Source organism: Pleurodeles waltl, chromosome 10, assembly GCF_031143425.1.
Source record: "Pleurodeles waltl isolate 20211129_DDA chromosome 10, aPleWal1.hap1.20221129, whole genome shotgun sequence".
NCBI lineage: Eukaryota > Metazoa > Chordata > Amphibia > Caudata > Salamandridae > Pleurodeles > Pleurodeles waltl.
The window spans coordinates 714,425,025-714,447,215 of NC_090449.1; the positions used below are offsets into that span (position 1 = coordinate 714,425,025).

General features: G+C 41.0%; 1 protein-coding gene across 2 annotated transcripts in view; it reads left to right on the forward strand.

The window, feature by feature from the left end:
* The window catches only part of CUL2 (cullin 2), a 454,610-nt gene that overhangs the window by 266,670 nt on the left and 165,749 nt on the right, over nt 1-22,191 (forward strand). For both annotated transcript variants that reach the window (XM_069211221.1, XM_069211220.1), the window contains exon 10: nt 17,561-17,685. In XM_069211221.1, coding sequence (XP_069067322.1) covers nt 17,561-17,685 — 125 coding nt within the window. The remainder of the gene's footprint in view (nt 1-17,560; nt 17,686-22,191) is intronic.

Consider the following 22,191-nt stretch of genomic DNA (forward strand, 5'->3'; position numbering starts at 1 on the left):
TCTACTGCAGGGTATTTTCTATAGTAAGACTACTACCAAGAGGATTGCAGCTACACATGCTAAAAACAATAAGTGGTTCAGCAAAGAATGTCTAAAGGCAAAATCAGCACTAACGACATTGGTTGTGTCTCACTAACAGGGGCGGATTAGGTCGGCTAGAGCGACCTATAATAAAGCGCTAGCACAGGCAAGGAAAAATTGGGATGATACTGTTTGGCAGCATTTGCTTGGAGCAACCAATTCAAATGACAGTAGGTCCTTTTGGAAGCTACTCTCCCAAAATTACAATGAGAGAGGCAGTTGCAATCATTATTACATCCAACCAGGGAGTTGAGTTGATCACTTTCCAATCTTTATGCGTGGCACGATGGTGAAATCAGTAGCAACTTTTTTCTTTCGAGGCAGATCAAACCGAACTCAGGTGGGTTCAAGGCGAGCCATAGTAGTCCTGATGACCACATTGTTTTCTCCTTGGAAGAAACTAGCACTGCAATTGCCTCCCTGAAATCCTCCAAAGCCCCTGGCAAAATACCTCAGGATTTATATAAATCTGAGCCAAGAATTTGGGGTAGTTAAATAAATAAGTTATCCAATGCTGTAGCAGCGAGGGCCCTATCTCTGCTACCTGGAAGGGTGCTGAAATTATACCTATCTACAAAGAGGGAAAAGTAAGCTCCCCTGCTAACTATAGACCAGTCAGCCTTATTTGTTAGTCTACAAAAACTCTTTGCAAAACAGCTTTTAAATAGGCTTCTAGAGTGGGTAGATGATAATCATGTGCTGTCCCATCTCCAGGCGGGCTTTAGACCCAAAACAAGTACTGTAGACCAAGTCTTCCGGCTGGCTCTTTTAAACTGGAAATATGTAACACTTGCCAAACAAAGTCTGTATGTTGCTTTCGTGGACCTTCGATCTGCTTTTGATTTGATTCCCAGACAGAAACTGTGGGAGGTTTATGCAAAGTGGGTATACTCAGGAACTTAATTCACCTCCTAGTGCGGCTCCATTAAGATACATACGCCCAGGTGAGATAAGGCAAATAGGGGGAATTAACTGATCACATCCCTTTCCAGCAGTGGGTTCGTCTAGCTTGCGTTCTGACACCCTTGCTATTCACCTTGTACATAAATGGGGTGGTGCAAGCCTTGTCTTCTTGCCAGAATAATGCCCTCACTTTAAATGCTCAAAAAAATCCTATATTACTCTTTGCGAATGACTTCATCCTCATTTCTAAAACTCCGAAAGGGCTACAAATGCTTAAGGATCAGTTAACAGCTTTTGGTACAGATCATGGACTCTAATTAAATGTTAGCAAAACCAAATTGATGGTGCTTAGTCCTGGGCCACTTAAGAGATGCACAGTTTCTATAGATGGTGCCTATTTGGACATGGTTTATTCCATAGAGGACCTTAGTGTTAGGATTTCAAATAATTTTAAATGGGAGGATCAGATAAGTAAGAGCACTCTTTTCCTGCAAGATAGATCAGGTGCTATTCTTTGGTTGTATAAGAGCACCGGTGCAAGAGCTGTATCCCCGGTCTTGAAGATTTATACAGCTAAAGCACAGAACCCTGGTACCAATGGTGCAGAGGTGTGGGGTTATTGTGAAGCTCATAGATTGTGTGTGTGCGAGAACAATTTTGTCAGAGGATTACTTGCATGCCCACGCACCACTCCTTTAGTTCCCATTTACCTTGATCTTGATCTTAATCGGATTTTAGATAGATTAGTTTTAAAACCCTCATTATACTGGATAAGGATACGGAAATCCCCCAGAACTTAGTACCTATAGAAATTCACTTATTGCTCTTTTAAATAGACATAATGTAGCTTCTATTCCATGGTTTAAGCATGTCTCAAATTAGTTCTGTATCTTGGCTCTTTGGAGCTTTTGGGAGAATCCTCAGGGATTAAGGTAAAGCCCAAATGCTATCTTTGCAATCAGTTTATTGGATTTATGCTAGCCACAAACATCTTTTCATAACAACTCATGTGCGACTGACCAATCAATTTCTCGACCTTAAGTGGTATCCTCAATACGGGCCCTTCTTAGATATTATCCTCGATCCCCTTGCCAAAAGCGTATACATTTGTTTTCAATAGGGGTGTTTGAAAATAATGTCCTTGACAAGTAGGTGGAGGGCAGCACCTGTATCGAATATATGCCGGGCTTGTGGTGTAGACCCTGAGACCATTGAAAGTTTTTGGTCTTTTGCACAGCTTATGTTTTCCCTCGACTTAAATGGATAATACGCATCTGCTGGAACCTCGGCATTCGACAATATGCTACTGCTTTTTGGATCCTAAAAAGTGATGATACTTTTGTTATGGGCCTGGCAGTTTGCAAGGTCCTTGTGGCTACATGGCATATTTGCACCCGTTTTTTAAAAAACTGTATGTGAATTTTGTTAATAATTTGTGCTAATCTCTTATGTGTGGTGCACACATGCTAATTTTGTTTTTAATCCCAATGAATTATGTTATTAAGTATGGAACTATGTATACTTAGCTCCCTGGGCTTGGGGTCTGATAGGGTTTTATTTCCCTTGCTCGTGTTTTATCTTGGTTTTTATCCACTGTATTTATTATTGTAATTACGTGTGCTTCTTGTTGTTTGCTTTGATGGTTTAATGACCGAATAAAGCTTTTGTGACTGAAACTTGACATTTATGTTCTCTAGTATTGAGTGTCTAATATGCAGCCACTTCACAGTTCTTTCTACAGTTTTTACAATTATAACATTTGTTGTACCTTTTCAAAGTACCTGCACATTGCGTTGATGTCTCATTATAAATCCAATAAGGGATTTGGCCTCCAACTAATTTTAGCTTTATCAGTTATACAAAAATCCCTACTCTGAAGATATTTGAAGAAAGCTTCTTTAGGTAAGCCACAATTTCCCTGAATCTAGGAAAAAAGTGGATTATTATATCAAGAAAATATTTGACCTAGATGTTAATGTCTCACCTTTCCCAGATCTTACAGTGGTGATCGTGAAAGATACTAGGAAGAAAAGCAGATTTTCCAAGTAACATATAGCTGTTAAAATGTGTAATATTAAACTATTGCCCCCAAACTTTCCAATCCCTTATAGTAGCTCCAAATGTCTTAAAATTAATTTTCTATTGTAACCTCATTCAAAAAAGCACAGTAAATAACCCCATAGCTTGATCACCTATGCTGGGGGTATGTATAGAAGGAAGGCCGGTCAGGCAACGAAAAACCATAAAAATGATACTAGACCTGCTGGTCGAGTAGCTTGAATAGCCTACTCGACCTAACTGTAATGTACTTGACCCAGAAACGGGTCCCAAATTGTGTGATCCTAGGCAAATATTGTATTTTAGTCGCCTTTTTCTTCGTTCTCACATTTGAGTGCTCCTTCAAATATGTGAGTTCAGCATTTTTGCTGTAAAAAATAAATAAAAAATTCTATATATTTTTTTTTTAAATTAAATACACTAAACGTTTGCTCCATGTATAATAAACCTAGCCCACATATAGGGTACACATGATCCATGCATGACTTGCCTCTTAGTTTACTAATAGCTTTGCTGCCAGGGCAGGACTGTTTCTCAGTTTATGGCTATACACTCACTTTTAATAAATATATTACTAAAGCATGATGTGGTCGCGCACTGTCATTTACAGAAAGTAAATTTCCAAGAAATGTCCAGAAACATTCCTACTAACTTGCAGCTTTACTGATAAAACTATATACTGTATTAACAATAATCTGAAAATTGGATTTCAGAAAACATTTATCATTTGCACAACACCAAGTAAAGTGTTCTGACTTTTTTTTATCCTAATAAAATATTTTTTTCCTCACACACAAGTACAAAATACGGTCTTTCACAGCTACTAAAATATATTTTGAAATGTTTGCAAAGATGTCTTAGTTATATAAATGTTGTGTGTTAGGTAAAACCTGATGACAACAGCCTTTCATTTCACATAGTTCAGACAGTTCACCTAACAAAATCCTGGAACTCTGCAGTCACAAGGAAAAGTATTTGCATTACAAGAAGACAAACTGACTTTTGACCTCTGTCTCTGAACACAGAGCAAATGTGACAAGAATAAGATTTAAAGGCATCTTAATTGCCAATTCAGTTTCTGACTGAACAGAACACTTGTTCTTTGTCCACTCGCCAGAAGGAGGAGCGAGTAGGATCTAAAAATAGCTCGACCTCCCGAATTAAAACTTGCCATAGCAAGTGGTTGAGTAGATTTTTCGAGCCCTGCCAGTGCTATAAGAGGGCATTCTGAAAGATCCATTCATGAAAGACCTGCACGTTTCAACATGGCAGTGCGTTAATAAAATTTAAAATTGGGAACACATCAGCCACCCATTAAGTAATTTAATACCTATCTTGGGTGTTGGTATCCTCATATGAAGCTGCTAAAAACTGAATTAACTTTTGTAAACCCAGTGTTTGTCAACAACAGAGGGAATCCCCTAAACAATTATAAGAATTTGGGTAATATTGCCATTTTAATGTTATAGCATCCAGTAATACTAAGCTGAGTGGTGCTCCAGTTTCTCATTGGTTAACTTTTTAAATAACAATTGTAATTTAATGCTACCACTTTACTTACAGCAGCTGTCACACCACCCCAGGTATGTGGCTGTTTTCATTTTATGCTGATCCTGAATGATGCAATAGTAATTTATGATAATCTAGGTTTTAGTTTTGGTTTAAATAAAGCCCTGATAATCTCCTAAAAATGGAAGCTTCATTCATTTTCTGTTCTTTGAATGGATGTTCATGAGCAGGTGTCAGTATTACCACGCTCTCTGCATAAGTTGAAATTTTTGTTTTCAACTCCATTTTAGGTGATTGACTTTATATCTGAGGCATGTAATAGTTTTCCAAAATTGGGTTTGAATTAGAGCACAAATAAAATTGTAGAGCATAGGCCCCCCAATATGTGCCACGAGTAATTTAAATTTCCCCAGACTGTTTTCCCATAACTTCAGTCTTTGATTTATTGTGCTTTTACAGAGCTTGCAGGGATTGGATGATCTTGGGGTTTATTCCCTTATTCTTCGTGAACACTCAAAGTTACCGCCATGTGACACAATCAAAGGCTTTTCTGGAATCAAGTAAAACCATTTCCAGGAAGTCTTTAATTCTTTAACAGTATCAAAAAGCATAATTATGATGTTAATATTGTATGTGGTACTTGACCAGAACAAAACAATGATCCCATGGTGAAACCATGCTAACAATGACGCCACTCAACCTTGTGGCTAATAATTCGGAATAAACTTTGACATCCTTTTTTATCGCACAGGTTGCAATTCAGTGTTTTTTTTTATAGAATATAATTGTCCAGCCCTAGACTCAGGAATTGTACCATATTCTTGTAATCCATAAATAGTGATAATAGAAATGGTAAAAGGAGCTGGAGAAATGTCTTTAAAAATTCCAGTGATATTACATTATATCTAACAGCATCCAGACAGGGTGTGTAGCTAGAGCGTTTTCACTTTGGCTGCTCATATTTGGTGAATAAAATACATGCAGATCAGCAACTGTTATAGAATCTGAAAGAGCGGTATCTAAATAAACGTGTTATGTTCATAAGGATGGCCCTGGAGTACAGTGGTTCACTCCAAGTTGTACAAATAATAAGGTGAAAATCACACAGTAACCAAATTTTAGTGACATATACAAGATATAGAGAAATCGCATCTCGGCAGTTAAACATCAGGAAGAGGCCCCCCAACATTTCAACAGTCGATTGGGAACCTTCCATTAGAAATGTATGAGCTGATCCATCACCAATTAGTTTTACACCTCTAACAACCTGTAGTGGAGAGAATATGAACACACTGTAAATGGCAACTGGCCAATTGGAATAGGCAATCAACAAAATGCGCATAAGTGGCGCATCAGGACCAAATGGCAGCAACATTCAAGTGGGCACCCAAAAATGTGCTGTGGTAATCTCTACATTTTTGGTGTCTATATACCAGATAGCTGGATGAGTTTGCTGTTTGTACCCATCCACAAAAATCAGGACTTCACAGCCCGAAGAACTACAGGCTAATCATCATCCATGACATTAAAAGAAAATGCTATGCACGCATCCTAAATATAGAACTGCAGAAGTAAACATCAAGAAAGAAGCTGGTTCCTCCTCTCCAAACAGGATTTCAAAAGGGCTGCCACTTAGAGGACAATCTGTTCTGCCTCACCCATCTGATTGTGGAATAATGGTGTCTCTAAGGGCCTGATTTAGATTTTGGTGGATGGGTTACTCTGTCACTATGGTGACAGATATCCCATCTGCCGAAATATAAATCCCATTATTTCCTATGGGATTTATATTCCAGCGGACAGGAAATCCGTCAGTCACCGTTGTGACGGAGTAACCCATCGTGTCAAAATCTAAATCAGGCCCTAAGTTTCTGTACTCAAGATTTATAGATATTGCTACAGCTTTTGACAGTGTCTCAAGAGAAAAGCTTTAGACCAAACCAAGTAAATGGGGTATTCCATCTTCCCTATTAAGGGCCATCACAAACTGTATTCGGATACCTGGATATAAATAAAAGTGAGCTCTGGCAGGGCAATATCTGTAAAAATTACAACCAACAAGGGCTTAAATCAGGGCTTCACGCTTGACCCTTTATTATTCAGTCTTTACCTGGCCAACCTAAAGGAACACCTGGTAGAGGCAAGGGCATTTCCATCAAAAATAGTGGGCCTCAGAATACAGATGTTGCAGTACGCTGACGACACAGTGCTCTTCAATCCGACTCAGATAGGCATCAGAGACTCCTGAATTGTCTGGCCGAATACTGCAAAGCCAACAAACCTATTAATGTTGCAAAGGCAAAAGTCATGATCACCAATTACAAACCTGTAAAAGGGGGTAGCATGGTTTATCTAAGGGAGCAGAAGTGAAATGATAGACTCCTACAAGTTTTAAGATTATGGCTGTACAGCAGGGGCCAAACAACACTCAAGCATTCATGGCCAGCAGGCTTCAGAAAATTCATTGAATTGGGCATTTTGTAAGCTGAAAAAGGCTACCAGCTATAGCATATGGCGCTCCACCGTTAAGAGGCAAATTGGATAACTGGCTAGATAGATCCCAAGTAAACTTTGTTCTACTGGAGCGCACATCCCATGCCCAAATTCACCTAGAATTCATTTTGACCTCCCAAAGGCTGAGCATGAGCAAAATGTTTCTAGCTTATTCCTGAAAGCTAAACAAGCACCGATTGATACCTTAAAACACCCTTTATGGTTGGTGATAAATTCTCCAGAGTCCAGTTGGCGTTGATATCTAAACAGCTCATTGACCAACCTGGAAGCACAGGGCCTTTTGTTGTTGTTGTCGATTGACTCTGGTGTGAACCTTGGTCAAGCAACAGCCACAATACCTTGGAGAGTGACCCACCAATTGTCACTAAATTAAACTGTGCTCAACCCTGGGTAGCTTGGCACAAGAAGCAGTCAGGCTTAACTTAGAGACTGTGTGTGTGCAACAGTGAAACCACAACACAGTAAAAATCCCAAACCAATTAAGAAACATAGAGAACATTTCAATAAATCATTTGACACCAAAACCATCAAAATCTAATTAAGAAGAACCAGAGTTATGCATTTTTAAATTTTAAGGTTCAGAGTAGCCCTCATTTTTGGAAAACCTGCCACCTTGGCACATTTAGCACCACAAACAAGGGTCAAGGAGTGGAGGAAGACCTCTTGGGTGGATTCAAGACTCCCTCAGGTTGGCTCCAGGTGCAGTTTCAAGATGGTGGGAGCCTGTGATGTCCCTGTGGCTCCTAACAGGAAGCCAGCAAAACCAGCCCTTGGAGTCACTTCTGGAAGTCACAGGTGCAGGTTAAGATACAGGGCTGGCCTCTGAAGTTTCAAGGCAGGCTCCAGGAAGCAAAGCAGTGCTTCCATTTACAGTTAAAACAGCTGTCTGGCAGAGCCTACAGCAGGTGACATTGGCAGGCAGTCCTCTGATAGTCCTTCCTCAGGTCCAGTAGAGCACTGTAGAATGGGTCTGACAACCCTATGTTTTTACCCTGGTGCCCTGCTCCTACAAGGTGGGAGAAGTTTGTATAAAGGTTCTTGGAAGTTCCAGGAGTTTCCTGCCTCCCCTGCCCTAGCTCCAAGCTAACTGCAGTGACAATACAGGGTTGTTAAGCCTATTGTGAGAAGACTGAAGCACAGCCTATTCAGTTGCAGCTGCCTGTGCTTAGCTCAGCCTCCCACCCCCCACCCAAAATCAAGCCAACTAATTGCCCATTCAGGCTCTGCTAGTCCCACTATTGCATGACTATCTGGGAGAAATTCACAAAGTCCGAACTGTCAGTTTCACCCAGTCATGTGACCTAAAACAGAATTGCACGCACAGAAGGCAGGAAAATGCAGACTTTTTAAAAGTGGCATTTTCAAACTTGTAATGATAAATTGGACTTTACCATTAAAGAGGGTTTATCGTTCCTAGTTCATTGGTACCAAACATGATATGGCCACCTCCTCCGGTTTATGGATTACAGATTATTAAATATAATAAGGAATCCCCAATTGTATCCTATGAGAGGAGTAGGCCTCACAGCAGTGAAAAACGAATTTGGGATTTTTTCACTACTAGGACATGTAAAACTTTAAAGTACATGTCATACCTTTTAATTACATAGTGCCCTCCTATGTGGGCTACGTAGGGCCTACCTTAGGGGTGACATGTAATAAAAGGGGAGTTTAAGGCTTGGCAAGGGGTTTTAAATGCCAAGTCGAGATGAAAGTAGGACACTGCCTTCAGGCTGCAATGACCTGCCTGGGACATGTTTTAAAGTCCTACTTAAGTGGGTGGCACAGTAAGTGCTGCAAGCCTTGGGTATATGGTATACCACTCTACAAGGAACTTAAATGTAAATTAAATAGGTCAGTCAGGTATATGCCAATCAAACCATGTTTCAGGGAGAGAGCACAAGCACTTTGGCACTGGTTAGCAGTGGTAAAGTGTCCAGAATTCTAAGGCCAACATGCAAAAATCCAGCAAACAGTAGGTGGAGAAATGCAAAATTTGGGAGGGTGACACTGTAGAGAGGACAGTTTCCAACAGCGAGTAACATCCCAACAAACCAGATATTAAAACTACTCTTAAAGCAAGCAAAACTGTAATCTGTGGATTGAGCTGTGCTGACATTGAATGGGAAGGTCCATGGCAGCCAATCTATGTGACCTGGGCACTCTCCCAAGCTATCTTTTCCAACCTCTGATCAGGAAAATTTAAAATCAGCTGATGAAACAAAGTTTTGGAATGGTCCCCATAAAACTATATTGATGTGGCCGGATGGAGCATGATGACAATGAGCAATGTAAACCACCACTGTTCAAAAAGATTTGGGTTGTGTCTCATACTTTAACCACTAAATATTGGGTCATTCAAAGAAGCTGCCTGAAAGGTGAATCCACACAACTAACTGCACGTTTCCCACATTTCCTTAGCAAAGGCCTTAGACAGGCTAGCGCATTCAACAGCCCCACCATGCAACTAGTTAAGTGACTGTGGTAGGTGCACCCCTATTGGGCACTGTGAAGTAGCCTAGCAAAAACTATAGAACACTCACAGTACTATCAATATGCTACACATGGCTCTTTAAAATGATATTCTGGTGGAGGATTTTATATTGGTAAGAACCAGAGGACTTTCTTGACACTGTATATCTACTGCATGTGGCACTTTAAATTGGCATCATGATCTGTTGCACACTAAACTTTAAACTGGCCCCACTACAGGGATCTTGAAATTGCATGAATTAGAGGACATTCGTAGAATTTTAGACTTGTTACACAAAGCAGTTTAAACCAGCCCCAAGGAGGGGGTGTTCAAAACAGGAAAGCAGAGTCAAGACAGGGCCAACCAGTAACCTTAAATCATTGTAATTAGTGCAGCCTGCCCTAGTCTTGATTACAGTATTAAACATCATCTACAGCATCCTAGCTGTGCTGCGTGTGTGGTATTTTATAATCTTTGGTGTAAACATTTGAAAGTTTTATATTGAACTCTTGGTGCCAGTATTCCAGCCTTGTTGCACACTGCATGCTCTAGAACAATAATGCGGAGTGTGTTAAGTTTTTTGTTGTTGTTTTTTTTGTTAACAAAAGTAAATTTAACTGTGCTGCTTCCTTCAGTACGCATGCATAGCCTAATCAGCTTAATGGGGAACAATGGGAACTGTTAAAATATATTGTAACAATTTTAAATAATTGTATACTAAAACCCAACCCTGGAAAAAAATTTAGGCAATTGCAAATAATAATATGGTTAAAACAGCTTTGCAAGAGCAGGCTGCTGTTGTGATAGCGAAAATGCAGGGAAATTATAATGAATCATAGACAAATAATTTAAATCAAAAAAGGTAATGCTATGAAAAATATAATAAATGCCATTCATAATTCACGTACAGACTTCATTTATGAACTTGAGGACATTGACCATATTTATTTCTTAGTATTAAAAGCTTTGCACATGCAAAGCTAATATGACAAAAAAAAAAGACAACTCCTAAACTCCAGTCTTCTTTCTAAGTCTGGGTGAGAGATTCACTAATTAGCACTAAAATATATGTGCTTAACGACACCCCTTCCGAATGGCCCTGAAAGTCAAGATATCCTCCTTGTGTCTTAGCTTGATTGTAGATATTCATTCTCTTTGATAAAATAACCTTTTGAAACCCAGTCTGTTGCATTGCATTCTGTAGACTGAGTTCCTACCCATTTTTGTGTCAAATGCATATTCAGGATTCATACTCAAGACAATTAGGGCATTTTTCTTGGTATGCCTAGTACGACTTGATTGGGATGTAACAGTTGCATATTCCCTGTAGTTTCTTTCCACTCAATGAAATTGACTCAATTTAGCAGACAGTATGGAAAAATTAGGAGACCAATGTGAGATACACAATCTACACTTTTTCAGATCTTTCTCTTCTTTTGCGAAAATACGAATTCTTCCCCCGGTTATGTAAGCAGGGTGCAGCTGTTGGAAGGTACAATTAAATTAATTTTAAATGTAAATAAAAGGTTTGGGCTAAATAATGAGTATGACTGTATCCAAGTGTTGGTATAGGTCCTTAAATATTCTATGTGGTCTGGCTGTGCCATTTAATAATTTAAAAACCACACCACAAATGATTTTCTTGGCAATTGGCAGATTTGAACTAATTCATTATTCCTTGCTCCATCTTAGTAACTCTATGACTTTAAATAATTCTAAATAAGATTTGTACCCATGTCTCTGTTCAGACACTTAAAACTTCTGTTAAGTGATACAATCTTATTCCTATTGTCTCACCTACAGTAGTGTTTGCCTTTTTCCGCACAAAACAATTTTGATTATGTGGTTTAGATTGTTGGGGCTTTTTCTTTCCCTGGAAACTGCTTAGCCGCTAGCTAGATTTTTTTGGTATTTAACTCTCGTTTGCCACTACTAGTAGTAGTAGTAGTAGAATCTTTGTAGTTCTGTTACTTAAAACACGGACAAGATTGAGATAAAAGCGTTAAAAACAAACCACTTTACATCGAAAAAAATAATAGACATAAAACAAAAATAATACTACCATTTTTTTAAAAGTATCAACATTATATGCAATGGGGGCTTTAGACATCTTTGTTTGGAATTACCAGATAAATTGGCAGTTATATTATTCCATTTAATGGAAACTTCATCTTGCTGATCACTTAAAACTGAGCTTCCTGGGGTCGCCAATCAACTAATTCTAAACTACTATGGATGCTGATTGATCCGGATTCAGTTTTCTGGTCACAGCAATTGCATATCACTGAAGGGATTTTATTAATTTGCAATTTAACTGTGTATTCTTGGTTGAGACTGCAAATAATTGCTAACCTACAAGAGCGAACCCCTCTATCCAAGTAATTTTGTTTCAATAAAGCAACCCTAGCTTGCTTTAGCATGGGACAAATGCAAATTAAATGTAGACGTCCTCTTTTCCAGATCCGTGTAATCTACAACTTGTAGGGCCCTTGTGTTTCCAAGGTGGCATGTCTCCTAGGACTGGAATGTTACCAAAACAAAGCACCATCAGTTTTCGCTTGATAGAGAAGGGAAAATGTCTGGGTTAGATATTGAGCAGGTTTCATTGTATAATAATTGTTACTAACCGTCCAGGTATGCGATTGTTTGCTGAAAATGTTCTTATCATGCAAGACCGAATGAAATTTTGCTGCGCTGTTATCTGCTTTCTTAAAGGTTGAAATGGGTAAATTATTTTCCCAAAGCTCAAGCATGCTTGTCTCTTTCAATGCAGAAAAAAAGGTATTTGTAAGGGCTGGAGAAGGGGTCATTTACTAAGACTTGACCATAAGGCCTTATTTAGTTAAACTGCTCTGTGTTGCTCTTATTTTATACCAAGCCTTCATTGCTGCATACTTTCTTCCCAACGATTGGGCAGTGAGGCCAAATTCTAGGCAAATTTGTGCCACGGAAGCATTTTTTGGAGCCCAAATATTGCCTTGTATATTTTGGTGTGCAGGGTGTCCAGAAGCTTTGCATCTAACCCGTGCAAAGCAGTACTTGAATATGTCATTGTTTGAACACATCTGGCAATAGGGGTTTGAAAGAGGGCCCATCCAGTGTTTTGTGCAGAGTACAAAGTGCTTGGGTTTAGCTTGTCCAAATAAAGCACCAAGTATTTATAGCAGTTGATTTCTTCAAGAAGTTCAGCATCCAGCTGAATCTTTAGTGACTGAGCAGAACCTTTAGAAATCAACATTGTTTTAGTGGTGTTTATTTCTAGGTTGTTTGCTTGATGATTAAACTCTGCAAGCCTATTTTGGTGTGGCTCAGCAATACAACATCATCTGCATAGGCAAGGTGCGATAAGTTTAAAGAGCCCAAGCGCAGTGAATGTGAATTTACACCATCTAACCCGATGGACAGGTCAGCCATAAACAAATTAAAAAGAAGAGAAGCCAGCATGCACCCTTGTTTCAGACCCTTTTCAGTAGTAATTTTTCTTGATAACCTGGAGCTGTCGCCTAATTTGACCTGGATCCATGTGTTCATGTAGAAATCTTCAATGGCTTGCAAGAGAGTGGTGGGAATGCTCATTTCCTTTAACTTATGCCATAGGATCCCTCGATCAGCTCAGTCCAATGCCACTTGAAAATCGACAAAGCAAAGATACCATTTCTTCCTTTGTCAATTGCATTTATTGGACAGCATTGTAAGTGCAAGAATATTGGAGCTCGTGCCAAAGACCCTTTTAACACCTGTTTGGTTGACTAGCACCAAATTGTTAATATTTGACCGCTGTGTTAGATCTGGTAAGATCAGGGAGGCATAATACTTGGCTTTGACATCAATTAGTACAATTAGCTGGTCTCTTACTGGCGATATTCGGTCCCCTCTTTTGTAAAATGGATTTATTATTGACCCTCTCCAGCTTTTTGGGATGGACCCTGCGACTTTTTTTTATAAATGTGATAGGGCACTTGCCCAATTCTGAGGGTTCATTTTAAAGATAGCCTGTGAGATGCCATTTGGGCGTGGGGCACAGTTAGACCGCCCCTCTTTTATAATCAGTTCTACCTCATTCTGAGAGTAATTATTCTTCGTGCTGAATATTTGGTTTTGGTGAATTGGGCCACAATTGGCTTACCTTGATTGCAGAATTTTGGTCATTTAATGGCCTTAGCAGCCCTGGGGCGAGGTTGTTAGAAAAAGTGCTATTCAAGTGCATAACCCAAGATTCTTCTGAGACATTTGAGCTATTTGTTACCCTGTAGGGGGTGGGGGTACTAAAGCATTTACTGTCTCCCAAAACAGGCTGGTATTTGCTTTCTTTGAGTTGTAGATGAGCCTCGATCAAAAAGACTCATTCCTGCGCCTCTGCTGTTCCCAGACCTGTTTTTTTATATTGCTTCCTGAGCTGTTTTATTGTCTCCCATGTTGTTGCTTGGGCGGTAACTTTCTTCGACCTACTAATCACTTTTTTGAGCTCTTTCTTTAAGATTTGATTTTTTAACAAGAGATTTGGAGTATGTGTTCCAGCTTGCTGGTGTGTTAAACAGGGATACTTTAGCTGCACGACTGTGAGAAAGGCATTACAACGTTCCTTATGGCTAGCTGCTGATGAGCTTGCTTGTTCTAGCAGGCTTTTGACCCAGCACGACTGCCCGGCTATCGTGTCACTAAACCACTCTAGTCTTTTTGAGTTAGTTGATTTAAGAAGACCAGTGTCGACCAGAGCTTGGTCGTGCTCCGGGGGGTTTAGATTGAGAGAAATTTGTTGGAGTGCATGGTCACTTGATGAAGTAAAAACAATCTCAAATTTGTCTAACAGTGGTATTAACGTGAGTGATTGGACTGTAAAATCAGGTACGAGCGTGCCTTCGGCCCAAAGTAGGTATAGTTTGGGGAATATTGTCCTGCATCCTACCCTTGATCATCCTCAGTCCAAGATTCACCAGTGAGATGGCTAAGCTGTGCTGTATTGGGATATTCCAGGATGCGTTGTCTGTAGATATTTTTTCATTGTCTTCTGTAAAATTAAATAAATTAGCATTGAAATTCCCAGTCAGGATAATCTCCCATGTGGGGTTTATGAATCTTCTCTGTTAATGCTGTCATCCGTTTGGAGTGGAGTCTCTGTTTCTTCTCAAAATTAGGGCTTGCGTAAAGATTGCATAGCACTACTGTGGTTATTTTCTAGGATTTCCAATTGCCCAGTTTTAGCATTTGAATGCCTGGCTACGGGGATGGAAGTTGTTCATTTAGTCATGATGTTTAATGACGTTGCTATGTAAACTGCAAGCCCACCTTCCGGACTGCCAAACCTTTGCAATTTTTCTGCCTCAAGATGAAAAGGTTTGTATCCAACCAATAGCAGCGGCTCCAACAGCCACGTTTCTTTTAATGCAATTATCTCATACGACTGCCACTATTTTGGCAGCATTCCTTCTTGAAATACTGTTTTGGTGCTGGCAATGTTCCATGAGAGAAGGCAAAGGAAAGCCTCTGGTTTTCCACGTAGGTTCGTAGTCTCTCTCTTTTTGATGGGTTGAGAAATGAGGCAGGCCAAGCCTATTGATTTTGGCACGGGATGGCCTTTGATGCTGATTCTGCTGCATCTTCGAAATTGATTGATGGGCCTCTTGTGGCCTGTAGAATTGAGAAATGGATTGATGATGCACTTCGGTGATTGTATTAGAGGGGAGGGGGTGACGCTCAGCTAATTGTTCTGAAACATTAATACCCCATGATTCAAAGTGATCTGCACGTGCTAAAATTGCTTGGTATATAGCTTCTGATCGCCATTGAGTAAGAGTGTATTCAGGGCCGTCTGGGTCTTCAACTGGGCAAAAATTGACTGAGACCAAATCTGTAGATTAAGTTCCTTCAGTGAAGGAATTTCAGCCAATAACTGCATTATGTTTCCTCTATTTAGGATGTCACAATTGTCCCGTGCGATGTATTCAGGCTTCATGAGAATGCAAGTATTCAGGGAGAGGGGGGGGGGGGGGAAGCTAGGGGTGCGCCCTCATGGGTGAATGTTTCAAACTAAATGTTTTACATTTCGGATCTTGATTTTGATTTCTTCGCTTAGGGGATGTTTCAGCCTGCCCTCCTTTTTGTCAATTTGAGGGCCTCCCCTCTTGTTAAAATGCAGAGCCTTTTGGGTTTCCTGTTGCAGGTTGCTGCTTGCTGCAGGGCCACTAAGACTTATTACCAATCCAGTAGTTGGGTCGTTTAGAATGTTTGCTATGCAGACTTATTTTCCTCCACTTTGAGGTGGTTGTAGAAAAATTGCATGATCCCCACTTTTGGCTGGACTATCATAATCTTGTTTACTGCATTAATCTGCTGCTTTTGTGCTATGTGTCTTCTGATCTATTGTAGTCTTAATAGGATTCTGATGGTCTCTGATAGAATTTAATTCTTGGTTACTAGAATTTTTTGAGCTTCCAAGCTAATGGTTGTGGCATCCTCTCTTCAAACTGTGCTTGAGGAGTGTAATCCTCCAAGGTTTCAATTTGTGCTTGAGCTACTGCCGCTGCGTACGAGAGGGCACCCTCTTTTAAAGCTATATTTACTGATGTCCATAGTGCCCCCTCTATTCGTGTGGGCATGGACTTGATTTGGTGAAATGGGGGATGTTTTTCTATTCTGCTGGGCTTTGAATATGGGAAATACCTTTGATGGTACGTAGTTAATCTGATGATGTGGTTTATTCCTGGCTTTCCCTACTCTCTTCCTCTGGCGCTTGGTAAACCTGTCTAGATTAGACCTATTAGAGTTAGTTGTGTTTGTTGGATGCTCAGTTACAGCTAAGTCCTTGTCAATAGCCTTTTGCTGATTTACCCTAAAAGGAGAATTGATTTGTGCTTGAAGCTGTTAATTAGTTGGGGACAATGGAGTCGGTCATCACTTGGCTTTTACTGCTACAAGATACTCCATTTGAGAAGGCAGGTTTTCCTCAGGTTGATGATACTTGCCAGGATTGTAGGTAATATACTTAGTTTATCGATAATCGGACTGCATGTGAAGGAAAATAGAAAAGGGGGGATTTGCATCTTGAACCTGCATTGTTAAGGTGGTTAACTTATTCAGCTTGGCACTTATATCCACTATGTGCGCTGCCATTACAAAAAGGAAATCAATTTGAATGTCCAGTTTATCAGACTGCATGTTGAATGCCTGTATTGATGTTTGCGTTATGCCCGTAATGTTGTGTGATATGTTGATCTGGCTATCAGGATATTCGCATGGAGGACCACTTGGATGTTGCATTGGGGCTGGTGAGGAGGGTCGAGCTTCCCCACTTATATTTGGGTAGGCGTGGGGGGAGCTAAACATTTGGATTGGTTCTGACTTCTGTAGCTTATGCAGCTCCACTGTTGAATGTGGCCTGGTAATGAATGGTGTAGACGATGGTAGTAGCATGTCTTTTTCAGTTGGGCTTAATGGAGCAATTGCTGAGAGGTAATGCTGTTCAGCGCATGAAATATGTTCTGTGTTAATCGTTCTAACGTCCATTGCTTTAATCAGATTGGCATTGCTCGAGAGCGAGATTGAGTGGAGCCAAGAGTTGTCTTGCAATCCCAGCTGATCTCTTTGAGGGTCATAGGAGCAATCGATCGTTAATCCAGGTGGTGACGCGTGTGGGCTGCTTAATATTGACAGGGGGTGTCTGCTGCTGAGGCATTCACCTGTGGTTGTACTTCCATTGCTTTTGGTATTGGCACATCATTGCTGGTACTGAGGGACGAGGTGGCTGCAATTGGTGGTTTGCCTTAGGCATGTATGATCCCACCACACTAAGTCAAAGTGCTCATTTTAACAGTGTTTTGGAGATAATTATTCACCAGTCTATGGTTTACCGATTAGGATTGAGGACATGACTAACCCAAGACCCACATTCTATTTACATTAGCACTACAAAGTGGCTTCTTTGATAAGCCAGAAATACAATCTCTGGAGGAAACAGGATGCTTTATAAATGAAAGTTATGTCTGGCATTTTGTTGTGTAACACACATTTTTGGTTTATTTGCAGACATGGCTAACATGTACACTCTACTTCGTTCTGTGTCAAATGGTTTACCTCATATGATTCAAGAACTCCAAAATCATATCCACGATGAGGGTCTCAGAGCAACAAGCAATCTTTCTCAGGAAAATGTAAGTATAGTTGCATAGTTCTGTGCAGCTTGCAGTATTGCCTTTGCAGTTTTGTTTAACAATTCTCCTAAGTCAAATTATGTTGTTAATCATAGAGATTGGTGATGATATTAAAAGGGCTATGTTATAGGTCCAGATATTTGTCACTAAAAATTCCTCATGAAATTGTTCTTGTGAATAGAGGATAACTTCTTTTGGTGTAGGCCAGCACATTGTATCTCAGCAAACTAGTTATGGGAGCTTAGAGATTTTAAATAAAGGAAACATAGGTTTTGAAACAAAACTTAAGAGATTAATACAGTCTGAAGTGAAAAGAGAGGAAAGGAGAAAACCAATAGAAGATTCAGAAAGCAGAAGTTGTCAAAATTTTGGAAGCTGTTCATTTGAGAGACTGTCAGGCTACGCATTTCAGATACATAAGTGAAGGCTCAGAAGCTGATGTAGGGTGAAAAACCGTCAACAGTTGAGCATTACAACAAAACTGGAATGAGAGCCAAAGCTGAATAGAAAGAACTAAACTGCATCAGCAGGTAGACTTTGGAATGCTTGCTAAATCTACTGCACCTATGAATCCTGTTACCATACAAGTAGAGAAAACATCATGTGTTATCAAATTAAAAATATCCCTTTGGCCATCGTAAAAACTAAGCAAATTAATGAAAAAAAACAAGCTCCTCATATTCGCTTTCAAGAGAAGACGTTTGTCACTTGTTGAAATTCTGAATACCGCAGTGATGCAAACAGATAAAGGATATAGTGTAAGGTAGACGGTGTTGTGGTGTGAGTGAGCACAATTATTTTTTTGGGGCCAATAGGCAAAATGTCTTGCTTGTTTCCTCTCCTTAAAGAGTGCTTAAAAAGTGAGGTATTAAATTATTGTTTGCTTCTCTGTGTCAAGAAAAGTGAGCAGAGTGTATCTTCTTGTAGACTTCTAGAAAATAGGTGTTTGAGAATTTCTTAAATACAGTGTGATTTTGAAACCTGCCTAGCTCAGTAATTATAGTTCAGATACAGAGTACCTTAATTGAAAGCAAACTTTATTTAAGTTTAACTTAAAATGTACATAGCATCCAGGCACTGCGATCATAACGTTTATTATTGTTGCAGCATCCCTTTTTGGAGTCTGAGGTGCTTCCTTTACCCGCCTCCCCTACAGGTCCAACGAGGGGACTAAATAAGCAGGGGCATACCATTTTTTGCCGGAGCATGTGCTGTTGGGTGTGATCTGAGCTGTAGTTGGTAGAACAGCTGCAACTGAGTCAAGAGGATGGTGGGGAGAGGGAGAGCTATGTCCCGGTGGCCTCGATGTGGGTGTAGCAGTTTATGGTGTGGCGGGATGGCTCTCAAAGTGTTTTCAGTAGCGGACATGAAAGGAGGAGGAAGGAGGATCGAGAGGACGAGGAGGAACCCTCCGGCAGCATGATCAGCTTTTCCAGGAGTCCTGGCTGCTGGGCAATGGAGTAGGCCTCTGTTCTCCTCCCTGTGCAAGGCCTTGGCCTCAGCCTCTGCCAAGCGGATAAGGGTTGTCTGCCAGTGTGCACTGCGCTGCATAGTGGGCCACCATTCTTACAATGTTTTTTTTTTTTTAAGCGTCTGTGGAAACCCAGGGCCCCCCAGGAGTGCAGGCCAGCCACCTTAGTAATAGAGGAGAGTGTCCTACACCGTTCAGCCCAATAAGGGTTGAATTTGTGGTAGTCCCAGAGAACATGTTTAAGTCAGCTGCAGGGCCATTGAAGCTGGAGCAAGTCTCTAAGGCCTCTGGGAAAATTCTATGTATCTTTGCTGAGGAAAGTTGGGTGCTGGGCAAAAGGTAAAATTGTATTGCATTCCAGGAGACTTTCTGGTGTTATTCAAGGATTTGAGACCATTCCTTATCTTGGAAGGCCAGGCAGAGCTCTGTTTCTAATATGTCCCTGAGGAGTTACAAGGATCCTCAGGAGTGGGTCGCTAAGATCTTTTAGATTCAAGATATGTCTCCACCTTGAACCTGGAGTGTAGAGAGGGTGTTTGTGAACTGGTTGGTGACTTACTCAGTCTACCTATGCATCCCAAGGCTGTCCAGGGCTTGCTGAACCCGGCCATATGTGATTAATTGTCCCCCTGGACCGCTGCCATCTCAGTCAAGTCCGAAAAGAGGAGTTGCTGACCATCGTGGAGCAGGTCTCCAGTGTTGAAATCCCAGCTCTGTTGCAGTGGTGGAGTTCATGTTTGGTCAGATGTTCTTGCCCCACCGGGAGGCCTAGCAGACTTAGCGCCGGGATGTAAGAGTGAGAGTCCAAGGTGATTCTATAGCTTTTTCTGAGGGTCTTCAGGGCCACATGCGGTAGTCAAGGATGATTGACTGCCTAGTGAGTGCCGGGGCTATCTCTGCTTCAGCTGTTCCCACTTTAGGGATTCCATGTCAGCCAAGTGGGACCTGGATATCCAGCATGCCGACCACTGCAACTCTGCTGCCAGATTTTGGAGCTCGAAATTGGGAGCCCCCGAGCTTCCAGTGGAAGCCATAGTTTGGACAGGGCGACCCAACAGTACGATGTGTGCCGTGCTTAATAAGTCTGCAGTTCATCTTGTCAAGCTATTGGAAGAAACATCATGGCAATACCAAGGGAAGGTTAACCAAATAATATAAGAGGTGAAGAGTGATCGGTATTGTGGAGACTGTGATTCGGCCCAGAGGGGATAACGGAAGCTTTCACCAAAAGGCCACTTGCGAACAAAGAGTGGTTGCTGCCACCGTGAGATTACCATCTAGAAGATTCCAGTCATCATAGTAGGCCTGGATCCCAAAATAACAGAAGGACGAGGGCTCCCGCCACTTGTCGTGCCCCCCTAGGTGCCTGCCCTTCTGCAGTACTGCTGTGGCCAGGGGAATAAGATATTATTTGTTCCAGCTAACCCGGAGGCCGGACAATTAGAAAAAGTTGATAGATCACAGAGGCGTGCTCAGCGTGCTCAGCAAGGTAAAACAACGTGTAATTTGCGTATAGTGAAACTTCGTGAGTGCTTTTGGGCAGGGAGATGCCCCAACGAGCATCCGACCAACCACATGTGACCACGCATTATGTTCATATTAGTCTATGATCTGATCTGCTAGTGTGCTTTGAAATACAGGGTCTTCCAACATTGAGGGTTTGATCCCCGAAGGGAGTTTTTGTGTGCAGGTCAAGACCTGCCCCAAATCAGGGTGAACAATAAGGAAATATGATTAGAAACCATCCTGCTCAAGTAGTCAGCAGCGGTAACTGTGATGGCAGAGTGTTGTAGAGCACACTATCCTGTCCAAACATATGAAAGGATTTCTAGCTCCTGACGTATTTAAAAGTCATTGTGGTAGTGACAAGATTGTAGGTTGTCTTATCATTTCCCACTTCATTGTAGACTTGCATGTTGTAAAGGGTATAGTCTGTAAGTAGACGGAGTAATGCCTGACCACTGGGTTCCAGAGCAGGCAGGCCATTAATTAGTGTGCAATTCGTTTGTTTTTTTTGGAGTGGGGGGGCTAGTGATGTTTGGGTTGGTGCTGTGTGTGAATGGTCCAACCGAGTGTCGAGTACTCTGTTGAATTCTCCTCCAGTCCTCCAGAGGAAGGCGTTTCCAGCATACCAATACGGCGTAAAGGCACCACAAGAAGTCAGTCTGGTTCGAGTTGGGAGCATACATAGAAGGGGTGGGAGCATGCATGCTACCCTATAGAAGGGGGTAATCATTCAAGTGGGTTCTTAATCTAGTTGGCATATCTGATCTTCCGCTTTGGTACTCCAGAGAATTCTGCAAAGCATTGCTGCTCCCTTCAGAGAAAATGTTTTCCACGTTAGTGTTGCTGGGTGTTGTATTGAGGGATGACTTTTTTTCTTCTGTAGAGCTTTGTATCTCTCATGACAAACCACGGAGGGGATTGCTCCTGCAAAAATCTTTTTAGTTTCAAACAGTACTTCACCACATTGTCAGCAGTCTGTAAATGGTTCCTCATGAAATATATAATGCCCACACTCATTTGCATCTCTCTCTCCCACTCTCCCCCTTCCCCTTCCTCTCCCTCTCTGCAACAATACAGAATGTCCTTGAATCCGAATTGGTAGCTCCCGCTCGAGGATTCATAATATATCATATCATATCATATGGACGTTTCATTTTTCCCCCACTGCTGAACACGTGCATAACATCGGATTCTTCCTGTTACAATATTAGGAGTAACTAAGGACTCAAATCAGATTTTAGACTTTGGTCTGCAGAAAACTGGTACCTTTGTGTAAAGGTTTTGAAATTGATAAAGATGCGAGTCACATTGACTGTTTTATTCCACGCCAGTAGTACAGTGGTGTGCTTAGTAGGAATCCACGGTGTATTGCTGTGTCTTGTTATGGGAGCTCTCCTTGGAAAATGGCATGCCACTCAACTAGAGAATATTTCCAGTGCCTTAGTATACATGCTTGTCATCACGGATGTCGATTCAAAATGTTAGGGATAGAGTAAGCAATGTGATACACCATTTGAACTCCACTGACA